The sequence below is a fragment of the Bicyclus anynana genome, chromosome 10 (assembly GCF_947172395.1).
Source record: "Bicyclus anynana chromosome 10, ilBicAnyn1.1, whole genome shotgun sequence".
Classification (NCBI taxonomy): domain Eukaryota; kingdom Metazoa; phylum Arthropoda; class Insecta; order Lepidoptera; family Nymphalidae; genus Bicyclus; species Bicyclus anynana.
This window is the reverse complement of record NC_069092.1, coordinates 3,965,934-3,987,068: the sequence shown is the minus strand read 5'-3', so window position 1 is coordinate 3,987,068 and position 21,135 is coordinate 3,965,934. Positions and strand designations below refer to the sequence as shown.

The window sequence follows — 21,135 nt, the reverse complement described above, 5'->3', positions numbered from 1 at the left end:
AACACGTATTAAAATTGTGGTTATTGGTGAGAAATGATGTCTAAAGGTTAAAAATAGCTGAAACTTGCGTAAAACGAATAAAATGAAACGTCATTTTGGATTACATGATACAACAGTCAAACTGTTACTCTGTGTAAAAAGATTGTTAATAGACGTAACTTGTAAAACTATTGCTATCGCATTCTTATTAATGTATTTTAAATTTTTTGTCTCACTGATAAAATTTCATCAGCCTCCCGTTATTTCGCAGCTTGACTTCGGATTTCGTCATTTAAATTTAAAATCTCTGACGAAGAAGAACATCTTAAATAATTTGTTGTAGAAACTTACAGTGGTTGTACAATACAAACGTTCTTGAATTTATTTTAGTTAAAATAATAATTCTTATATCTTTACTCTCAAATCTGAATTGATATTAATTAGATTTTGCGAAGTGATAATAATTCATAGTTGGTCTTGGGCAAAGTTCTTGAGACCACAGTTACTTTGACGATTATTATTTTATTTTATTTGAAGATTCACCGACTAGATCGAAGTAGAAAATAGAGGTTTTCTTTATAATGAGCTACGCGTGCATAGAACTAAACAACAATAAATATTACAACAATTTGCGAAATTTGAACAACTCCAACAAGTGCTACACACAGCATCCTATTTTGCATCTTATGCACCACTTTTCTATGCAAAATAATAAGGTCAAGATTTTTAAGACAGTTATTAGAAGACCCAGAAAGATGTGAGTATTTCATCTATTATTTATTGTAATATGTAAGTTTTATTTAGAAACTGTTATTTTATTGATCCAAGTTGTAGTAAACTTGATGTTATGAGATCCACGATTCTGGTTTCATGACCCAACATAATTTTTAATGTAAAAAAAAATATTGTAAAAATTCACTAGGAAATAAATAGACACATAATTATCTTAGTACCTACAATCACTGCTTGGAACAACGATTTTTGTCAAATTATAGTGAGATACTGTCTTATTTATCACTTATTTTGGAAACATTACTTGATGTAATGTTAATTAAATAAAACGCAAATGATAGACAGATTGGTAAAGGGTTGAAGAACTACTTCAAATTATGAAGTGACACTAACAGCTGCGCCAATACATAAACAAACACACACACAAACAATCCAAACATCAGGATCCTGAGCCGCCTGCATCCAGCAAATCTCTGAGACTCACTGGATGTTGTCAGTCGCATCTAGTAAGGGGTCTACCAACACTGCTTTTTAGAAATATAGATGCTGCTATTTAGTGCTAATTATACCAATGACTATTCTAACATGCATATATCCAAAGAAGTCTTTATAAGTCTGTAAAAAGAATATTAAGAACTTGACTTGAGACAGTACTGTGTCTTTTATCTGTTCTACATCCTTAAGGCTGCTACTAAGGTCACTTACCATAAACAATAATACCAATGTGTTTTGACAGTTATGTTTTGTTTAACTTATTCAAAAATCTTTATGACCTATTTTTGCTGACATTTGGAAATTGTTTATTGGGGCACTATAAAATTACTACTGCAACCAAATTATTTTTTTAAATTTTTGTCTTTTCTTTTTGTTGACGGTACATCACGTTGAAAGTACTGAATGCATTCAAATGAAACTTGGCATAATTTGAGTTCAAACTATGAAGAACGATACTTTTTGTTGCGAAAATAAATAAAATTAGGAGGGGGTGAAATGAGGGTTGATAGTATTTTCAAAATTCTACCTCTAAAGGGTTGAATGTTTTTTCAATTACAATTACAATTAGTTATATTCTTAAAAATATATAACTAATCAATGGCTTAATATAAAATACGCGAAAATAAAAATAGAAGGGGGTGAAATAGGAAGAAGAATGGTCTTGTTCTTAATCAGAAAAATATTAAAATAGTGTTATACACAGATTTTTACATATAAGTAAATCGTGTTTGTAAGTTGTAAATTTATGGAAAATAGTTAATGGACTAATGATTAAATAATAATAATTAAAAAAAAAATACCCCCTAAAGGTAGCATTCCGAAATTCCAGTCCACTGCTTAGTATAAATTTATATGGAGCAAAGGCGGTCGCGCAGTGGGTCGCACGACCCGGTCGCGATTGATCAGAATACTACCTTAAGAGCTATAAAAGTAAAAGTAAGGGCTAAAAGTTTCCGCGGGACGTGAAAAACGGAATTACACGCGGACGAAGTCACGATCGTCCGCTAGTATTTGAATATACAAAATTCTACCTAACAAGGATCAGGAAAATTTAACCTCCTTTACGAAGTATGTTAAAAACCTTATTAAACCTTTCTTTAAACAATTTAGCGCTTTCTTAGCGCTCAAGGATCAATGGAACCTGATTGCCGTTTCCAAGCCATCGGGTAGCGGTTTCTGCGCGGTGGAAAAACCAAATTATACTTTCTCTTTATTTAGCGCATTCAGGTTATACCAATACGGAGTGTTTTAACATTCAGATAACATTCATGAATAGAATTTTAATTTATTCATTACACATTACTATTTTATTTTATCGATTTTCATTTTTAAGGAAATACATTCCTCATCGAGTTTGTTTAGTAGAGGTACTGTCTGTTCGTCTTTCTAAACTAACTTATTTCTTATTAAAAACACATTTTCCTTAGATATCATCCTGTATAATGTGTTTTAAGAACACCATTTGTGCAAATCTCGCGCCTCGGCAGACATGTGACGTGTCCAGCAATACGTGTACCTAATAAATCACATGTTTGCGTGTCGTAGATTGGTCTAATAATAGCTTACTTACCTTATCGTGAACTAAACGGAAAAATCGCGGGATCTCGCGTAATTTAGAAAACGTGGTCTTATTAAGGGGCTTAGTGACTTTTTTTTGTTCACTGTTGCCCACGATGCTCCCACGGCTTTGCTGTGATAAAAAACCAGTGATAAAAAACCAGATCAAAGTAGATACTACCTTTACAAAGATTCTTCTTTGCCGACCCTAAGTGGGATAAGGTAAAGGAGGTGATGATGACTATATTTCGCGACAGACCTCGCATAATATATTTAACCTAATTTTTGGCTTCTATTTTCGCGCTAACTAGTCAGGACCTAGAAATGTTGGGCACGTTACGAAGCATCTCGACTGCTGGATCTCTTTGTTACTTCGCAACAGTCCTTATTAACTCGTTACTTCATAATAAATGTCAACAGAACACCTACATAGTCATAAAGGCCGTACAGACTACTTTAGTATTTTAGTCGAGTAGGAACAATTTTTGGGCGGAAAATCCAAAAATTGTTCGTACTCGACTGAAATACTAAAGTAGTCCGAACTAGGCCTTAGGCATAATAAGTGTATCTGTCGGGTAAACTTAAGGAACATAACTAACAAACACAAAGGATTATTCAGAAATAAGTAACATCAGCATGAAACGAGTACCAGAGCTAGATAAATTCATATATAAGTCATAAGTGATTGTAATATTGAAGACAAAAATTGCGAAGGTTGTATCTATTCAATAAGACAAGCTAATAAGTAATGACCCTTAGAACAGACATTTAACGTTATCATTATCACTATGACTCGGCAATATGTGATGGCGTCGCAAACATGGAGGCCGCGCGATAAGACTAGAGTTATTCTACCATATCCATTGCTACACTTTTGTGCATTTCTTGAGTGACGTAGGAACAAACAGCCAGATTAATTCATAAAAGCTGAGTTTATCAGAATACGACTGCTGCTGCTACCACAGAACAGACAACGCTAAAAGCTAATGCTTTTAGCAATAGAAGTAGCAAGGGGGCGTGGCCCGCGTACACCGGGGTGTGCGGAACATCGCAAGCGTGTCCGTGTATGTACTAGCAGTCTTGTTTTGTTTTGTGACAAAAGGAATAAATAATATTCAACTCTAAAGTAAGGGTGACATATGTCATTTTCACTAAATATTAAACAGCCATTTAGGCCACGTCCCTGGGTACGCTGGTTTCTATACAAAGAATTGACACTTTATAAATCTAGTTACCTCTTATATCTGTGACTGCTACCGTAGCGTAGAACCTGCCGTAATATGGAGTTTGGATTAATTGGTTTTCGGGTAGGAAGTAGCGTAACTCAATACATTAGTCTACGTTCATATGACACAAATCTAATACGACTTTTTGAATTCAGGGATAATACATTTTCCATTTTATATACCGACGCAAGACTGTAGACTACGTTGAGATGACAAAAATCTAGTACGCGTTTTTAAATTTTAGGATAATATATTTTTTGTAAAGGCGCATTTACATTAAACGAGCGAGTGCTCATTCTATGCTTACTCACTTTTTTGCGTGAACAGAGCTAGTTTCTCTCGTTCTTTCTGTGTTCGCAAAATCTGTAGAATTGAATACTCTAGAGATGTTCGCTCGCTTTACTAAGTATTAAATGTGTTATTATTTACAACTAAAGGACGCCCACGACTTCGTCCACGTGAAATTTAGTTTTTCACGACTCCCGATGAAAACCCGGCAAGTTTTTCCAAGATAAAAAGAATCTATTGTTGTTGGTTATGTTTGGTATGTTGTTTTACAATCTTCCGATGTAAATCCCATTAAAATCCGTTCTGCTGTTCCAAAGATTAGCCCGGACAAACAGAAAACGGCTTGATTAGTTTTTGTATCGTGAAAAAAAGTTACTTAGAGCAAGATCAAGAACAAGAATTAATGCGCTTGATCCAACTCCTAGCTCACACCGCAAATTGCTGGTGATCATTACATCTTAGATATTACCTGTTTGACCTTGATTCAAGCACTTTTTGCTCTTAGCGGTCTCCCTTTAACAAAAAAAAAACACGTCGAATTGAGAATCACCCCTTTTTTAAGTCGGTTTAAAATAACCATGACGTTTTACTGACAAATTACAACTTAAATCTAACCATTACTGTGTGTAACCACTGGAAAAATAAAAATATAGTTTATAAGCCAGTGTTTTAGTTAAACAGGTCTATTTGAAATAATTGCGAAGTAACACCGTTCGCTACAAAATGTAGCATTGAAAACTGAAATTAAATGAAAATTACTTTTGTTTTTAATAAGTTTGTAATCAGTGCAGGAGTAAGGTAATTTGATGCTCTAAGCCATTTTCCCCCGTGGCCCTCCTATTCCTTAATTATTGAAGGAATAACTAAAAAACTAATACGTGTGGCAATCGGGGACTGCCGCGGTAAAACTATTGCATAGCATTTTTTTATCAACTTATGCAATTTATTTTCGTTACGAAATTTCTTGATTCGTTCACCGCGATAAAAGCTATGCAGTGGCTTAAGAACTTTATACAAATGAAAACCTTATAAAACAAAATTGACAATACCATAGTACAAAAAAAATCACATAAATATAACAAAAAAAAAATGTATACGTTGAGTTGGAATCGAACCCTGGTTTAATAAGTTTTGCTCCCTTAGTTTCACACCACTTGTCCAGTTGAGTCGATATGATAACGTCGAAATGTGTTAACTTGATGCACGGCTTGGGTGTTAGGTTTATTTTCGTTACGGAATTTCTTGATTCGCCGGTCGCTGCACTCAATCTGCAATGGAAAAGCTTAAAAATTAATATGTAGGTACCGTACGTAGAATATGTATCAGTCAAGTAAAGAAATGCGTTAAAGCAATTTCAAAATGAAATTGTAAATTACCGAGAGAAAAAAAATAAATTCGTGTGCTCGTTTTTTTCTCGGAGCCCTTAGCTCCTAAGCAATTGCTTAAATAACATAAGGTTACGGCGAAATGGGCGGCCTGCTAAGCTTCTGGAGCGAGCTTTGACGGCCTCCGTGGCGCAGTGGTATGCGCGGTGGATCTACAAAACGGAGGTCCTGGGTTCGATCCCCGGCTGGGCCGATTAAGATTTTCTTAATTGGTCCAGATCTGGCTGGTGGGAGGCTTCAGCGGTGGCTAGTTACCACCCTACCGACAAAGACGTACCGCCAAGCGATTTAGCGTTCCGGTACGATGTCGTGTAGAAACCGAAAAGGGGTGTGGATTTTCATCCTCCTCCTAACAAATTAGCCCGCTTCCATCTTAGTCTGCATCATCACTTACCATCAAGTGAGATTGTAGTCAAGGGCTAACTTGTAAAGAATAAAAAAAAAAAAGATGCTCGGCTGAATGGAATAAATCCAGCAGGAACCTACACCGAGGGACCCACGCACAACAGCCAATCACATGGCTAAGTGCGGAAACGGCCCAGAAGAAAGAAGAAGAAGAAGAAGAACATAAGGTTACACAAGCGAGAGGTTATAGGCTAATCCAGGACTGTTTGTAATAGAAATAGGTATTTTAATTAGTCATGATGAACACGGCCTAATGGGTAGATACATCTCATATTCCACGAAACAATATGTTTGCAAATGAGTTCCACGTAGACTCTCCCCACCTCTTTGGATAAACAGACTGTGGATGCAAGGCCATATGTGACGTAATATTGTTATCTAATGATCCCATAGTTACTTTATTTTGTTTACCTACCAGCCCTAGTATGCAAACATGTAACTTGTTTAATAACTGTAAGTAATAAAAAACTATTTGAACTTGTACAGTAGTATTAAATAAGTTTAATAAAACTGGTTTACTTAGCTCAGAGGAAGTTGTTTTATATGTAAGTAGCGGACGTCCGTGACTTCGTCCGCCCTTAGACCTCCTTAATCCGGCCCTCTTGTAAAATCCGTCGGACGTCTACTATCTGTAAACTATCTCCTTGCCAAGTTTCATACAAAGACGTCAAGTGGTTTTCGAGATTTCGTGATGAATACCTTTCGCATTTATACGTATAATATATCATCTTCATATCCCTGCGATTCGCTTGATGTCGTCAGTCCCCCTGGTGGGGGGTCGATCAACACTGCGCTTACTAGTGCGGGGTCGCCATTCCAGCACTTTGGGACCCTAACGTCCGTCCAAAGAAAAAGAATCCCTGGACAAAGAAAAAGAAGCTATAACCTATTTGTTAAATCGATTCCAATTAGATTCCGTTTAAATAGGAGATACGGTCTTCTGCTGTTTAACAATAGAAGTAAAAAGCGGACAAGCGTGAGCGTGAGAAGAACAGAGAAATCCCCGGACAAAGCCAATTTTAAATCAGCCCGAAATAAAGTCAAAAATTTCAATTAATTTTGAATGAATAAAAAACGGGAGTGCATTTTGAGATGTCGTTTAAATATTTACTACATTATTGTTATGTAGTGGGGATAGGTAAATAAAGTCAAACTTATAATAAAAAAAGCTACCAGGATTCCAAAATCATCTAAGAATCACTCAGTTTGAGAAGATAGAGAAATTCAGTTCAGGCAGGTATTTTTAGTATTATTTAGAACCAGTAAAATAGTTACATAGATGTTAGAGCAAATGAATGTCAAGCTTTTTTTTTTTTTATAGAAAACCTCATACGCGAACAAAGTCTAGGGTACTAGCTAGTGTTCAAATAAATATACGTGTTATTAAAGCAACATCACTATAATCATGCCGTCATTATTATTATTACATGTCACCATTATCATGATCATTACCTAGAACTACGAATATACATACTATAGTTATAGATTGACGAGTAGGTAGCACTTCGTTTCCGCGATTGTTTGCAACAATGGCCGACGATTATTTGGAAAAGGGAATTCACATATTTTTTCATTGAATGTGTGTACTATTGTTCTATTAATAGTGATTGTAATTGCAGTAAAACCTGTAATAATCATATTTAACGCATATTCAGATTATTAAACTATTCTGAGACTCTGTGATTGCTTTTGATACAAATTGCAAGTTTGCAAGTTTGTTCCTAACAATTCCGATGCTCCGCGCAGGCCGGGGGGTAGCGATGCCCTTCTCGCGCGACTTCATATCCGCGCAGCCCGTTCCCCCCGTCGCCCGCATATCATGGCAGTGTCATCAACGAACTTGCCAAGATATAGAAGCCTCAAAAGCTCAACGGTGAAGGGGCCGGATTCATCACCGACACGTTGTGGTTCGATCCCCACCCGTTGGTCTATTGTCGTACCCACTCCTAACACAGTCTTTTCCAAATAGTTGGAGGGGAACGGGAATATTGGTCATATTTAAAATATACGGCAAATATTCTTTAAAAAAAAAAAGATTCTAGAGAATTATTTGGAAAAAAACTATAGTGCATAGTTTTTGTCTAAAATTGAACATCGCTTTGCTTTTTGATATCTCGTTTGTTTTGTAAATTCACAAAGTACATGGTCAAACGCTTTTCTTGAATAGGTAAGAATACTTTTAATTTAATTTTGCTTCAATTAAAAATAAGTATACTTACTTATTCACTTTCATTTCATGTATGAAAGTGTTTTGAAAGTATTGAGTATTTCCATGAAAATGATTAGATAAGAAGTCGTAGCATCAGTTTATATGTTAGAGATCAAGTTTGTTATTATACGTAGGTAGGTATTTATAAGTTCCGTACTACTGAGTACTGACATGAAAAGAAAACCCTCACGAGACAATCTGGGCGCAACATCAAGCTATTTCTAATTTTCTACCCTTTTAATGTATTGACTGCAGCACTGGACATTAGACAAGCATGACATTTGCGGCTGGTGGGAGGCTTCGGCCGGGACAAAGACGAACCGTCAAGCTATATAGCGTTCCGGTACGATGTCGTGTAGAAACCGAATAGTAGTGTGAATTTCATCCTACTCCTAACAAGTTAGCCCGCTACCATCATAGATTGCATCATCGCTTACCATCATGTGAGATTGTAGTCAAGGGCCAACTTGAAAGAATAAAAAAAAATGTTAAATCAGTCATTTTAGCTTCCTATATTCGTCCCACACAAAACACAAGTTAGAGCTTCCATATAAATCAATGTAGAGCTTGTAAAAAACATTAGGTTTCCTTATCGAATGTCCTTGATGTCATTACCAAAGCAAATATATTTGAAGGTTACTCACCTTTGCTTCAGGAAGATCGTAGAAATGATTCATTTCAAATCAAGCTACTTTGGCACGCTTTAACTTATCAACTGAATATAATGAGCTAATTTTCAATTTGTCATGTCAATATGCCGATATGATGACACCATTAGGATATATTTAGCACTTTAACTAAAGCTACATTGTTAACTGTCAATTACTGTAAAGCCACAATTTAGTTCGACTTTGCCCTTCATAAAATAGATAATTTTGTTACATTATAATTATCAACTAACAAAACCATGGCGAATAAACTGTTGTTTTTGTAAGAATTCTTTGTTAAATAGGTGATCCTTAACTTGTCCTTGAAAATTCATCATTTTGATACTTTATTAATCACAACTATACCACTATACTGTCTATATCTACGAGTATACTTAAGTACTAAAATAAGACATGACGTGTGATGTTATTGAACTTTTCTACGAAATGGTTATTTACTCGCTAGATAATATGAACTTGTCCTTAAAATTACATAATTTTGATACGTTATGTCACACTGTACTATAAACAAGACATTATGAATAATGTTATTGTGTTTTTCTACGAAATAATTCGTGTGTTAGATAGGTAATAAAAAACTGTCCTTGAAATTGCATAACTTTGCTAACATTACATCATTTTAAATTGCAATTACATACTAAAAACTGATATGATAGACAATGTTACTTATGTGATTTTTTGGGAAATCATCTACATAATTGTTACTTAGTAATAAGAACTTGTCCTTGAAACTACATAATTTTGTTAATTCTCGTTACCCAGTAAAAATAAGACTATACAATGAATGCTAAGTATTGTGTTTTTCTACGAAACAATCTGGCTCTAAAAATATGTGGGTTTGCTATCTTGAGCTAGCTGCAAAACATCGTTTCACCAAACATATTTATTAGGATGTTATTGAACAGTTTTTTCCAAGAAAACGATAAGATAAACACACAGCTACTCTATAATTACTTATGTATGCATTGCAGTATGTAATAACAGTATTATGTCTCGACATAATATAATGTTTATCTTTATATGTATAATAAGGTATGTTGTCCCGTGGTGTTTCATCATTATCGTCATCATAGTCAAGCGGGTTGATGACATTTTAGTTAGTGATTTTGATGATAATGTTCGATTGCGTAGCTTCAAGTGCTCTCTCAGGATGGAGACATTTCTGACTTCCCAACTGCGACTTTTACTGAATTTATTGCAAGACAGAGAAATCCAAAAATAATAATATTATTTTATAGCCCGTCCCGGAATTCGACCTTAGTTCTTCATTAAGTCGAACAACAAATTATAGGTATATAGCCTATAATTATTCTTCAATAATAATAATTCAAAATAATCAAATAATTATTTATGAAAATAACAAAGTAACGTGTATTTCAAATAACAATTTATGGGAATAACAAAGATATATACAGTAAATAACAATAAATAGATAATAATCATTATGGGTTACATAATGAATGACAATTAAGTATTACCATAGATGGTAATTAACATAACATCGTACATAAACAATGTACATTTGTACGAATCAGAAGATCAATTGGATATGCAATTTAAAATTATAAGTCTTGATGTAGGTTTGCAAAGTTGTTTGCATCAACTATTTTCTGATAATATAGGTATTAAATGTAAATCCCATATTTCAAAAATGCGTAAAATTATATCAGGTACGTAGAATGTGTTTACATAATATTTAGGTTTCGTCAAGGAAGTAGGAAAGGTAATAACAAATAATGTAACTACATATGTATATGTATTACCGAATAAATGCATAACAAAAGCAAATATAATTTGATCCTCATCAATAACATTGCGATGAGGATGATTCACGGAAAAAATAATGACCTGTACACAACTCTATAAGTAAAGAGTTGGCAAATTCGTGCGGTGGTAAACCCCAACGAACCCCACCATTCACACAAAAGTGGAAGCGACGAAGCGTATTTTATACGTATAGATATATTATTCAGCGGAACAAAAACGCGGCGGTCTCGTGATTCACGTAATCTTTCGAATCCTATTGGCTCGTAAAGTTGACGTCATATGAGCGGACCAATAGCGAACGAGTCGTGATATTTTTAGAACACGAAAGCGAATGGAGGGGAATTGAGGAAAACTGTATGCGGATCCTCGAGTCGTGGCGCGTTCATTCTTGCACAACAATTTCTGAGCTCTCACTGGGCGAACGCACGCCAAATTATTTTTAAAGTGTTCCAAATATCAAAGTTTACAATTCCCTTTGCATTTACATGTAAAGTTTTCACGCTATTCGTAGCGTCGTACGTGCTTAGTTACTTCTTTTTCATTTATTTTAAAGAGTAACTAATTTTCTTCGTGCTCTGGCCTGCAAAAAGATTACCGTAAGGTACGTATTTTGTATTTGTGTTTCAGATGCTTTATTTTTAACAATAATATGTTTCAATTGTTAGATTTAAAGATTGATGTTAAATTTTTAAGTAATATTGTTATTAAAACTTAAAAGTTCAGACACTTTATAAATAGTAGCGCTGTACGAACGTGTTTCGACATGTATCTGCCGGTCACGTTGTCGTCATGCGTGTTTCAACTTTCTAGTTTCTAAGTACACTCGCATGTCTGTATACATAGAAATTTCTAGAATTATGTGGAACTTTAATAGTTATGAAATCGAACTTTTTAACCACGAGTTGTTAACCTTCACATATAGTTGGTTGAACTTTGGTCCCTTGGTATCAGGAGATATTCGATTGCGCAAGAATTAATTTCGAAATAAGTTCGAGGTTATTTTTCCAACTGGATCACCTCGGACACCTAAATGCAACAAACATTAAAAAAATAATAGTTTTTTTTGGATTTAGGAATGGAATTATCAGTTTTTAGGGACTTTACCTGCGTGGTATAGTTCTAAAAGTAGAGACCATGATGGTTTACTTTTTCGTATCGTTCATAGAGTCACGCTCACGGCCAAGATATAACTTTCGCTTATTTGTTTGAATGTTCGTTCTTTACAAAACTTTTTATAGGAATGTATAGGCGTTTAAAATTTTGATTATGGAATTTGCGTTACGTTTTCATTCTCAACGATATTAGTTAACAATAATTTGATAGACAATTAAATACTCATTAGTCAAACATTTCATATAAAGATCAGTTTGTTTCCATTCATTATCTCTGTATTGATCTATTAATAAAAAATAAATTACTTGAATATTTAAATGCGCCACTTCACTCTGCGGTTTTTGGAAAATTTCATTATATCTTGATAAATATTTAACAGCGATTTTGATTATTTCTCTTATTTTCCCAGTAATACTAATTTAGTAGTAACATTATATCAGCAGTAACATTAAATAAATCTCTGAAACATGCGTTGTTGCTTGTAAGTTAAGGGAAACTACTTGGTAAAATTATATCTGAGGATGAAGCGACGATATATAATGGTCAAATGAACTGTTATAAGAACCCCAGCTTTTGTAGCTTCAACTTCAACAAGTATATTTGTCCCCATTACATAGAATGTATTAAAATACTTAATATATGAATCTCTATACTCTTATAGATATTAAATATTCTTGATAAACAACATTGTCTAATTACTCTTATCGGGGCATTACAGCAATTACTACTTCGGTTTTCAAGTGGCCCATAGATATCGATGATTCAGTACATTATCGTCGATGACTAACGTTTATAAACCCTTTGGTTGGGGTTCGATCGATAGCATGTACAATGTACAACGCGCTAATTCGAGGTCACGAACGACGTCATCAGGGTTATTATCTGGCGGCACAGTGTATTTACCGGCGATACTAATGAGATATTAAACCGTGAACATACTGACACCGGGAAAATCCACGAGAATGTATTCTTTTATTTTTTTATCTCTGGTCCAAGAGCACTTTCGAATGTCGGTGTAGGCTTTTAGGAATTCGTAATTTTTAAATGGTCTCTCACATTTTGTATTTTCTTTTCGCCGGGATAGAATGTCTATTAGATTTTTGGAGTTTGACTTTGTGATGTTTAAATGGACTCTTAATTTTAATTTTTAAACATTATATTATTGAGTAAAGTAAATATATTGTTTTTTTTTGTAAAAAATAAAGAAATTTTTTTAGTCTTGAGCTCATCGAGTTGAATATACTTAGAAAGATTATTTAAAGTTTTTTTTTCTTGACAAATTACCGCAAACAGTACTAAGCGTCGTTTGTGTTTAATACTTTAAGATGATAAAGATTACTGATGAATCTTTTTATATTTCTCTTGAATATATTATTATGTCGTAACTTTTCTGTTTAGAATCATAATAACTTATCCACAGCTATTACCATAATTAAGGTCATGACTATTGCGTCATCAAGGTCTGGTGAACCTTATAAAATAATCTTCTTATAATATCACAAGGAAAATTAACTTACGATTGTTTGAATATTTTGAGTTTTTGGTAGATTATGTTAAGAAATAGGAATAAATTAAGGATCGCTCTACTTTCTTTATACAAAAATCCTTTAGTCAATTCATAACCTGTTGGTAAGCGTAATTTTATTAAAAAACGTTTGTTCGGACTTCTAGACTTCAACATTCGGTATTTTAATAATAGATACATTTCCTATACCTTTTCCGCTTTTAGACCTCGAAATTTTAGAAGTCGTTTATGTAGGGCTTGATTATAACCCTACATAAACAACTTCTCTGTCAAATTTCTTCTTTCTACGCGAAGTTTTCGATATTTATATATTTAGATTTAGTAAGACCCTTATTAGCATAACAAGGGGCTAAAACCATTTAATTGGATCGTTTGTAATTAAATTGATGCGTGTTACAATGAGTAAAATATATTTTCATTTACTGTCGCTCCTTTAAATTTCTTAATTTTAAAATTGACCAACTAAAAACTTTAAAATGTCAACTAAAATTATCGATTTTTTTTTAATTTGTATAGCTTATTATGATAAAAAATCATCAATGTTAAATCACAATGTAATATAGTTAATGTATTTTTTATGATGTACTAGCCGACGCGCCGCGGTTTGTCCCGTGTAGTTCCCGTTCTTTACCTCTTTATCTATAAGTGTGGAAGTATACATGATGTGTGTATTGACGTATGTTTTGTTATTGTTGCAGGCCTACTACAGTCACCGTTTCGTGGTTGGGAGCCTAAAGAGTTACAATTTCCTTAGGGACTCACAAGGAGTTCAACGAAGTAAGTAACGCCGCTGCGGCGGTCTGTTCCCCTAATCCCTTTGTATGTTGCAGAAGAAGAAAATCCATCCTGAAACTGAAAACTAGCGAAAATCTACGAAGAAAACTTCACAAACTAAAAATGTTCTTGACAACTTTCAATATTAATTGAGTTCAAAAATTTATAATGCAAAATTTTGCAAAAATTTTTTTTTTTGTAACAGATTGCTATTTTGTAGGGAATTAAATATTCTGACACTAAATTTTGAGCTTGAAAGTATTAAATGAAAATGTACTGTAATTCTATCATATATATTTTACACGCACTCATTTCAAATGAAAAATTTTATTGTTGCAAATAAAATAGAAGTAGGTCATGTTGTTATGTTGTTTTCAAATAATAGTACAGATAAAAGTATAATTAATTATTTATTACTTGGAAATGTGCAAAACATTTAGATAACTACCATTTATCTGAAGACTTATCTTCAGATTAGATAAACTCGGAAAATGATAACATTGAAAATTCCACTTCTTTGTTTATATTAACTATGAAGATATTATTTGAATTGGGGGGGCTTATTGATAAATTTAATTAATTATAATTGTAACAACTAACAATGTCATGACTAGGCACTTATAAATAACATATAACCTAAATTCATTTGTCAAATTTCAAATAATTCATCCTCTCCTTTCATCAACGGTTAAAACAATGGTTTAGGGTTAAAAATGCATAAAATCTTTAAACCATCACAAACATGTCTTAAAATTTTCACGTCGGTTACATGACTTTGAGAAGTTTCACAAATTTCCATCGCGTTTTAATTTTTCACAAAGAAATGAGCTGCGCATTTTAAATATATATTTTAAATTGTATGTATGCATCCGCTCCTTACAATGTCATGTAAACGAATTTTTATTTATGTACTTGTGAGGGCATTCTCATGTCAATGCAGGTCAAAGTTAAATGAGTCATCATCATCTATCAAAACTATACAAAAAAATCTTGTGGTTTACAAAAAAACATCTCAATTTCTAAATAAATAAACAAATGTTTTTTTTTAATTATTAATAGCTGCATATAAATTTTAGAGTATAAAATGCTTTATCGAAGCTTTGACCTGCATACTTTCACACCAAACATAAAACCCATCTTCATATATTCTATTCTAAAACTTACCCTAACTTCCTTGCACGCTTCTGTCCCCTCCCCCAAAAAAAACGCTTGCTTCATAAAAATATATACATTATGTTACGTCGTATCATTTCTGTTTGTAGTTCTATTCAAAATGGTTCCTCAAAAGATCACCTTCTGTCGAGGAGACGATAACGGAAAACAGTACAGATTACAAAAAGAAAGACATGGTTTTTTCTCAAACGTGTCTCAATACACAACGTCTTTTGAAACTGATAGAAATAGATCGCTTAAAGTCCGAAAAGAATCAACAGGTGAACAGTCAGAACGGAGGCACTACCGACGTCTGTACCGAGTCATTCCAGCTGCCAGCTACGAGCTTTTCAGAGGTAAGGTGGACCGACACGGCCGTGAGTACCAACAAACGCATTTAATTAATTTTAATTAATTATATTAAACATATTTTAGTTTTTCGCAACTTTCCAAGGCATTTTTTAACATGTTTTTTATGATTTTCAGGACTACGAGTATCTGAAACCGGAGCCGATATTCCAGAACGCAATGCTCAACGATACAGACTGCGAGTTCTTCCAAGAACTGGATCTTGCGTGGTGCGACGCGCCCGCGCGGGAGGAAACAGTACAGTCCATTGGTGAGATATCCTTTATTTACTGTGACGCAGTGGAGATTCTATTAGTCGCAATGGAGTGAGATATTCGCGAGATTCGCGATTATTTTGCGCAAAAATTGTGAGCTTAGTCGAATCTCCACTGCAATTCCTTCTAGACTTAAAATCTACCAAACTGCAAACTGACACAATCTATCAAATGTTTTGGCGAAATTGGAAATTGGTACAACTTATAATTATTGCTATGAAAGAAAGAAAATATGTTTATTAATTTTTAGTGTCACAAACAGTACATCCTACCTTGGAAATTATATGACTGTTTGTGACACCAAACAGAAAGGGTTTACAGCTCAGCATTAGCCGTTCATAGAGACAAGATCACCAGACAGATTGGTCTGACTGTAGATCTAAGATTTGCCAAATTGCAGATCTACTCTTAAAATCTAAATGTACGAGACGCCAAAATATAAGATACTTGTTATTTTCTCGATTTTACACAGTCAAATTAATCATTTCCAAATGAAAGCTTAAAAAATCCAACAGAGACAATATAAGTTTCCATTGAAGGAACTTCCGAGTTTACAATACGTATCAGTTAAAGGAAAAAGACAAAAATATGGCAAAAATTAAAAACTGTAGTGTTAGTTACGCAAACGTAATTCCCCGTGTCAGTCGCGGACAGTGTCCGAATCTGAAACGAACGGGTGACTTGCACGGACATGTTTCATCGCGGTACTGCGCCGTGCTAGCCGCTGTAACTATATGATTGAATGAAGACAGCGTGCATACTCAAACGCGCACGGACGTTATCGCTCGTCGCTCGTGTCCGCGTCACTCATGAAAACGCCCTCGACGTTCAAATCCACGTCTGAGTATGAACGCACTCGACGCTGCCGCTCTTCACTGTGTATTATCGAGTTGGTAACTATTTTTTGCTACTAGAACTGATGATGATTCATAATGTATAGTGTGTGGGGATTTTTAGTTTACCTAAAGGAAAATCTTTTAATCATTTTTCATCTTTTTGCATTGTTTAATTCTGTTTTTATCATTTGAGCAAAATATAGTGATTTATCAATTAAAATATGATAAGGTTAAATGGGAAATTATAAATTGCCTTTCTGTTTGTTAAACTTTTTGGATCAGAACATCGTCAAATTCAATTATTAGGTTATGTCCTTAAATGAAACTGTTCTCTTGGATGTCAGTATTAATTTTAGTAACCTCTCGTTTTGACAGATCATCCAAAATCGACCGACGCAAGGGCACACACAACAGACACATTGCACACACCATTCTCACCTCAGGGTTGGGACACAGTCGACGCCTCGCCGTCGACACACACCTACAACACTCACGGCTTCCCCGTCCCGCAGAGCGTGGACGAGATGGCCCAATTTAACACAGAACTTTTTCATCAACCGGCCACGAACGACAAAGTTCCGTACCAAGAAGTATTCTTGGACTTCAACACGCTCCCCGTGGTGCTGGCCGACCTGGCGCCCGAGGGAGCGGCCCAGCCGTGGCCGGCTACAGATCTCTCTTGGGACACAGAGTACACAAAACCCATCACATACGACACATTGCCCTTCATCCACCAAGACGACTCGATGGACATGAAATACGTATCAGTGACGCCGCACGAAGTGGAGAGTACGATGCCGAGTGACCTCATCATCATCAACGAGGAGAGCGCGCCCGCGCCCCCGCCGCCGCCCCGCGGGGCGCTGTCCGTGGACGTGACCCGCTCGGCGTGGCCCGCGGACCTCATCAGCACACCTGACGTCCTCAGCGTCGTCGAGGAGTTGGAGACTGAAAAATGTCCACTGCTCCTCTCGGTAAGAATCCTTTTTTCATTCTATGTTACAGTTTTTTTTAAATTACCCAAGTTAGTTTAATTCTTCATTAAAAGTTTCACTTTTTAAAAGTAACCATTACATTTTTAAAAGAAAATAAAGTTAAAATTTGTCATTTATCAATCAATTCTAAAAATTTTAAAGTGATTCGAAGTACATTTAATTTTGTAGATAGTTCATCATATTTTAATCTATACAAACAAATTCCTAAAAATTTTATTTTCTTTAACAGGCCCTGCCGGGACTCGAACAAGACATCTCCATGGAGGTCACAAAGTTCGACGAGTCACCAATACCCACGCCGGTCATGTACTCTCTGCCGATCACTCCAAAGACAGAGTCCGAGTCGGAGGAAGACACCAAACCGCCACGGAGAAAAAGACCAAGACACGACAGTGAAGAGTCTGACGAGACTTACAATCCTTACACCGAAACCCACCGCGTTAGGAAGGTCGCCCGCAAAGCACCCAAGAAGGACATCAAGCAGATGATACAGGCGCTGGAAGGAGTCCAACAGCAGCCGAGGAAGAGAGGCAGACCTCCAGGGAGGAGACAGAGCACCATGTCGACCGTCAGCAATACCTCCTCAGTCTCGACACACGAACTCAAATACAGGGAGCTGAGAGACAAGAATAATGAAGCCTCGAAACGATCCCGGATGAATAGGAAGCTGAAGGAACTCCAGTCAGAGCAGCTCGCTGATGATCTAGAAGAGAGAAATAATAAACTAAAGATTCGTGTGGAACTTCTAGAGAAAATGACAACAAAGCTGCGCGAGGCGTTCATGACGGCCGTGCAGAAGAAAGCCGGTTAAAACTAGTTCAATCGAGTGCTGTGCGCTTTTGTAACAGTTTGTCTATTCTCATAGATATTTAACGTCTTGAGCTTGAGCGAGTGGAGTTATGTAAATGACGTTTGGTTTCGGTGAAGCTCTTTTGGTGTTGACGTGTTTTTTTGTTTTAAATCTCGGACATGACGAAATACATTTTACCCGGATTTGACTTTGATGTATTAAGAACTTAGTTAATTATTATTGGTAATAATATGAATTCTATATTTGAAACACTTAATATATGTTTTCTAATAGTGTTCTGAATAAGTTTTATAATACTTACTTAATTAAGTCTAACTTAGCGTTTCGATGCTACAATGAGGATCGAATACAAAAAAAAGAAAAAAATATATCTTACCATCAATTATTTGTTAATTATAATAAAATCATGCATGGTTATTTGATTGCTGTAGGTTTACCTGTATCTTATTGTTATTTTCTCCTAACTATTAGGAAATAAATGAAATAATTTTATTATACTAAGGTTTTATTTCACAATTGATCCTAAGTAGGTATATGAAGATACCAGCAAGGCATTTTTGGTAGGAATTTGAGGTTCGAGACTTCGAGAGACCTATGACCGGTCGCCATTTAGCAGATTTTTAGGTGCTCTAATTTCTGTGGCGATGTCTACAAAATCTAAAATCTAGATGATAAAAAAAATATTAAATGTGTAATACTTATGCCACTGCCCATTCAAAAATCTTAGAGATCGAGACTCATCTCAGCAGATTTATATATCAGAGCAGAATGCAGATTGATATTTTACCTATAGTTACATGTTGACGTCATAAATCCTACGCATCCATAGATTTAAGAGTCCGGCACAATAGAGATGAGTCCCTCACTCATGAGGCGCCTCGTTTGAGGTACTCGTGATTGCAAAATGAAAGAGTTCCTCAAATTTCAACATTGAACCACCTCACTTCACTCTTCAGTCCTCACTTGAAAATTGACATTGACAAATTGAGTATTGACATATTACGCGATGTATAGACGCGAGTACGAGTGAGTATTGAGTCGAGCGATTGAATGCACTAAGTGAGCGAGTGACAGTGAATCGCCATTGTTCAGATTTCTATTTATCTTATGAACAACCACCTGCTTATTTATTGCGTAGTACATTAGAGATGGGTAACTATAAAAATACGTGCACCTCCAAGATCAACATAGGTAAACTAATATTATTATTATTACTCAAAATCAAAACAAAATATAGAAAAAATATTTTATAAATACTATGAACTCTAAACTTTAACTATGATATTGAATTATGAACCCTAAAAACATGAGTATTAGATTTGTAATCTAGTGTCATTAATTCGTATTTCGTTTATTTTTGCAGTCAAAAAATAATAACTGAAAGAAAAGATGTGTGGGAGAGAGACGAAAAAATCCTTATCGCAAGTTATAGGAATTGACGCCCCCGTCCGCCCCTCGCCTCGCCTCCGACATTCCACTGAATATCGGCCATCGGCGAGTTCGGCGCGTCGCGATGCATTGCGTACGACTCCTCACGAGGTCCTCGCGAGCACCTCACCTCGTCCTCCCTCAACCTCATGTAAAAATAATGAGTTACCCATCTCTACGGCACAAGTACAGTACAATGTACGCATCGCATATTGACGGTCGGTGGCGCAGTGAGTGGAGTGCTTACTTTAGTAGTGGCGACCATAGAGAAGGGATGGTTATATGTTGCTTTACAATGATATCGGTCTCGAAAAGTAGGGCGCACGGGCACAAAATATGATGTTGCCTCCTTTCCTCGCTAATTCCCTCTAATTCCCATGCCACTCGCGTGGCAGACCTTTAGACCTCTCTTGTGGTAGGCCTTTAGATTACTTAAACTTAACTATCTTTGAATAGCCAGACCGTTCTAATTTTTTAAAAGTTGAAAGTTATCACTATAGTCTGTCGTTTTTTGAGGGGGTCGAGGTAAACTCACACATCGAAAATATTTAACACCATTAAATATTCTGTGTCCATACACTAGACACAACTATAAATTCGACTGGCAATATTTACGCGTATTTTTTATACAGCTTAACAAACACATCGCATATACTATCCACAGAATATATACATAGAATATTCGATTATTTGCTGTTCCGCCAAAAGAATCAATTCTTTTTAGAAATTGTTTTTATTAGGTACTTTGACAAAATTATGGTAGAAATACATACAAATGAAACGTTAAGCTCCCATCGATTCTATAGCAACAGTTTTTATAAACGCGTTAGATCATTGATTTTTGATCTTTGCCAGAGGGGTAACGGTTAGCGAGGCAGGTCCTGTTATTAATGGTCGAAGTTATCAGCACATACTCCTAATATGGTTGGTTATTATGGAGTTTGGACCGTAGTGGCTTTGGGAACAGCCAGTTAATTCACCAACTTTGATGTATGTTACTTGGCAAACACAAAACAGATTCTATGTAAATTGTAACATACTAGCGGACGCCCGCGACTTCGTCCGCGTAAAAATTGATGTAAACTTCTCTACCTCTACCTTACCCTGCTCGTAAACCTACCCAACCCTACCCTACCCTACCCTACCCCTACCTTACTCCTACCCTAC

General features: G+C 35.4%; 1 protein-coding gene across 3 annotated transcripts; it reads left to right on the top strand.

Annotated features, from left to right (window-relative positions):
- Positions 1–294: 294 nt before the first annotated feature.
- LOC112049719 (uncharacterized) lies at positions 295–19,035 on the top strand. Of its 3 annotated transcripts, none has more exons than XM_024087740.2 (6): positions 295–736; positions 14,048–14,126; positions 15,386–15,631; positions 15,762–15,894; positions 17,110–17,708; positions 17,959–19,035. In XM_024087740.2, the coding sequence occupies exons 3-6, from the start codon at positions 15,470–15,472 to the stop codon at positions 18,538–18,540; spliced, it is 1,476 nt and encodes a 491-aa protein (XP_023943508.1). In that variant the 5' UTR covers positions 295–736; positions 14,048–14,126; positions 15,386–15,469; the 3' UTR covers positions 18,541–19,035. The 3 variants fall into 3 exon arrangements, with proteins under 3 accessions (XP_023943508.1, XP_023943499.1, XP_052739752.1); XM_024087731.2 differs by lacking the exon at positions 295–736 and adding an exon at positions 11,095–11,312; XM_052883792.1 differs by lacking the exons at positions 295–736; positions 14,048–14,126 and having other exon boundaries at positions 14,151–15,631.
- The last annotated feature ends 2,100 nt before the right edge of the window (positions 19,036–21,135 follow it).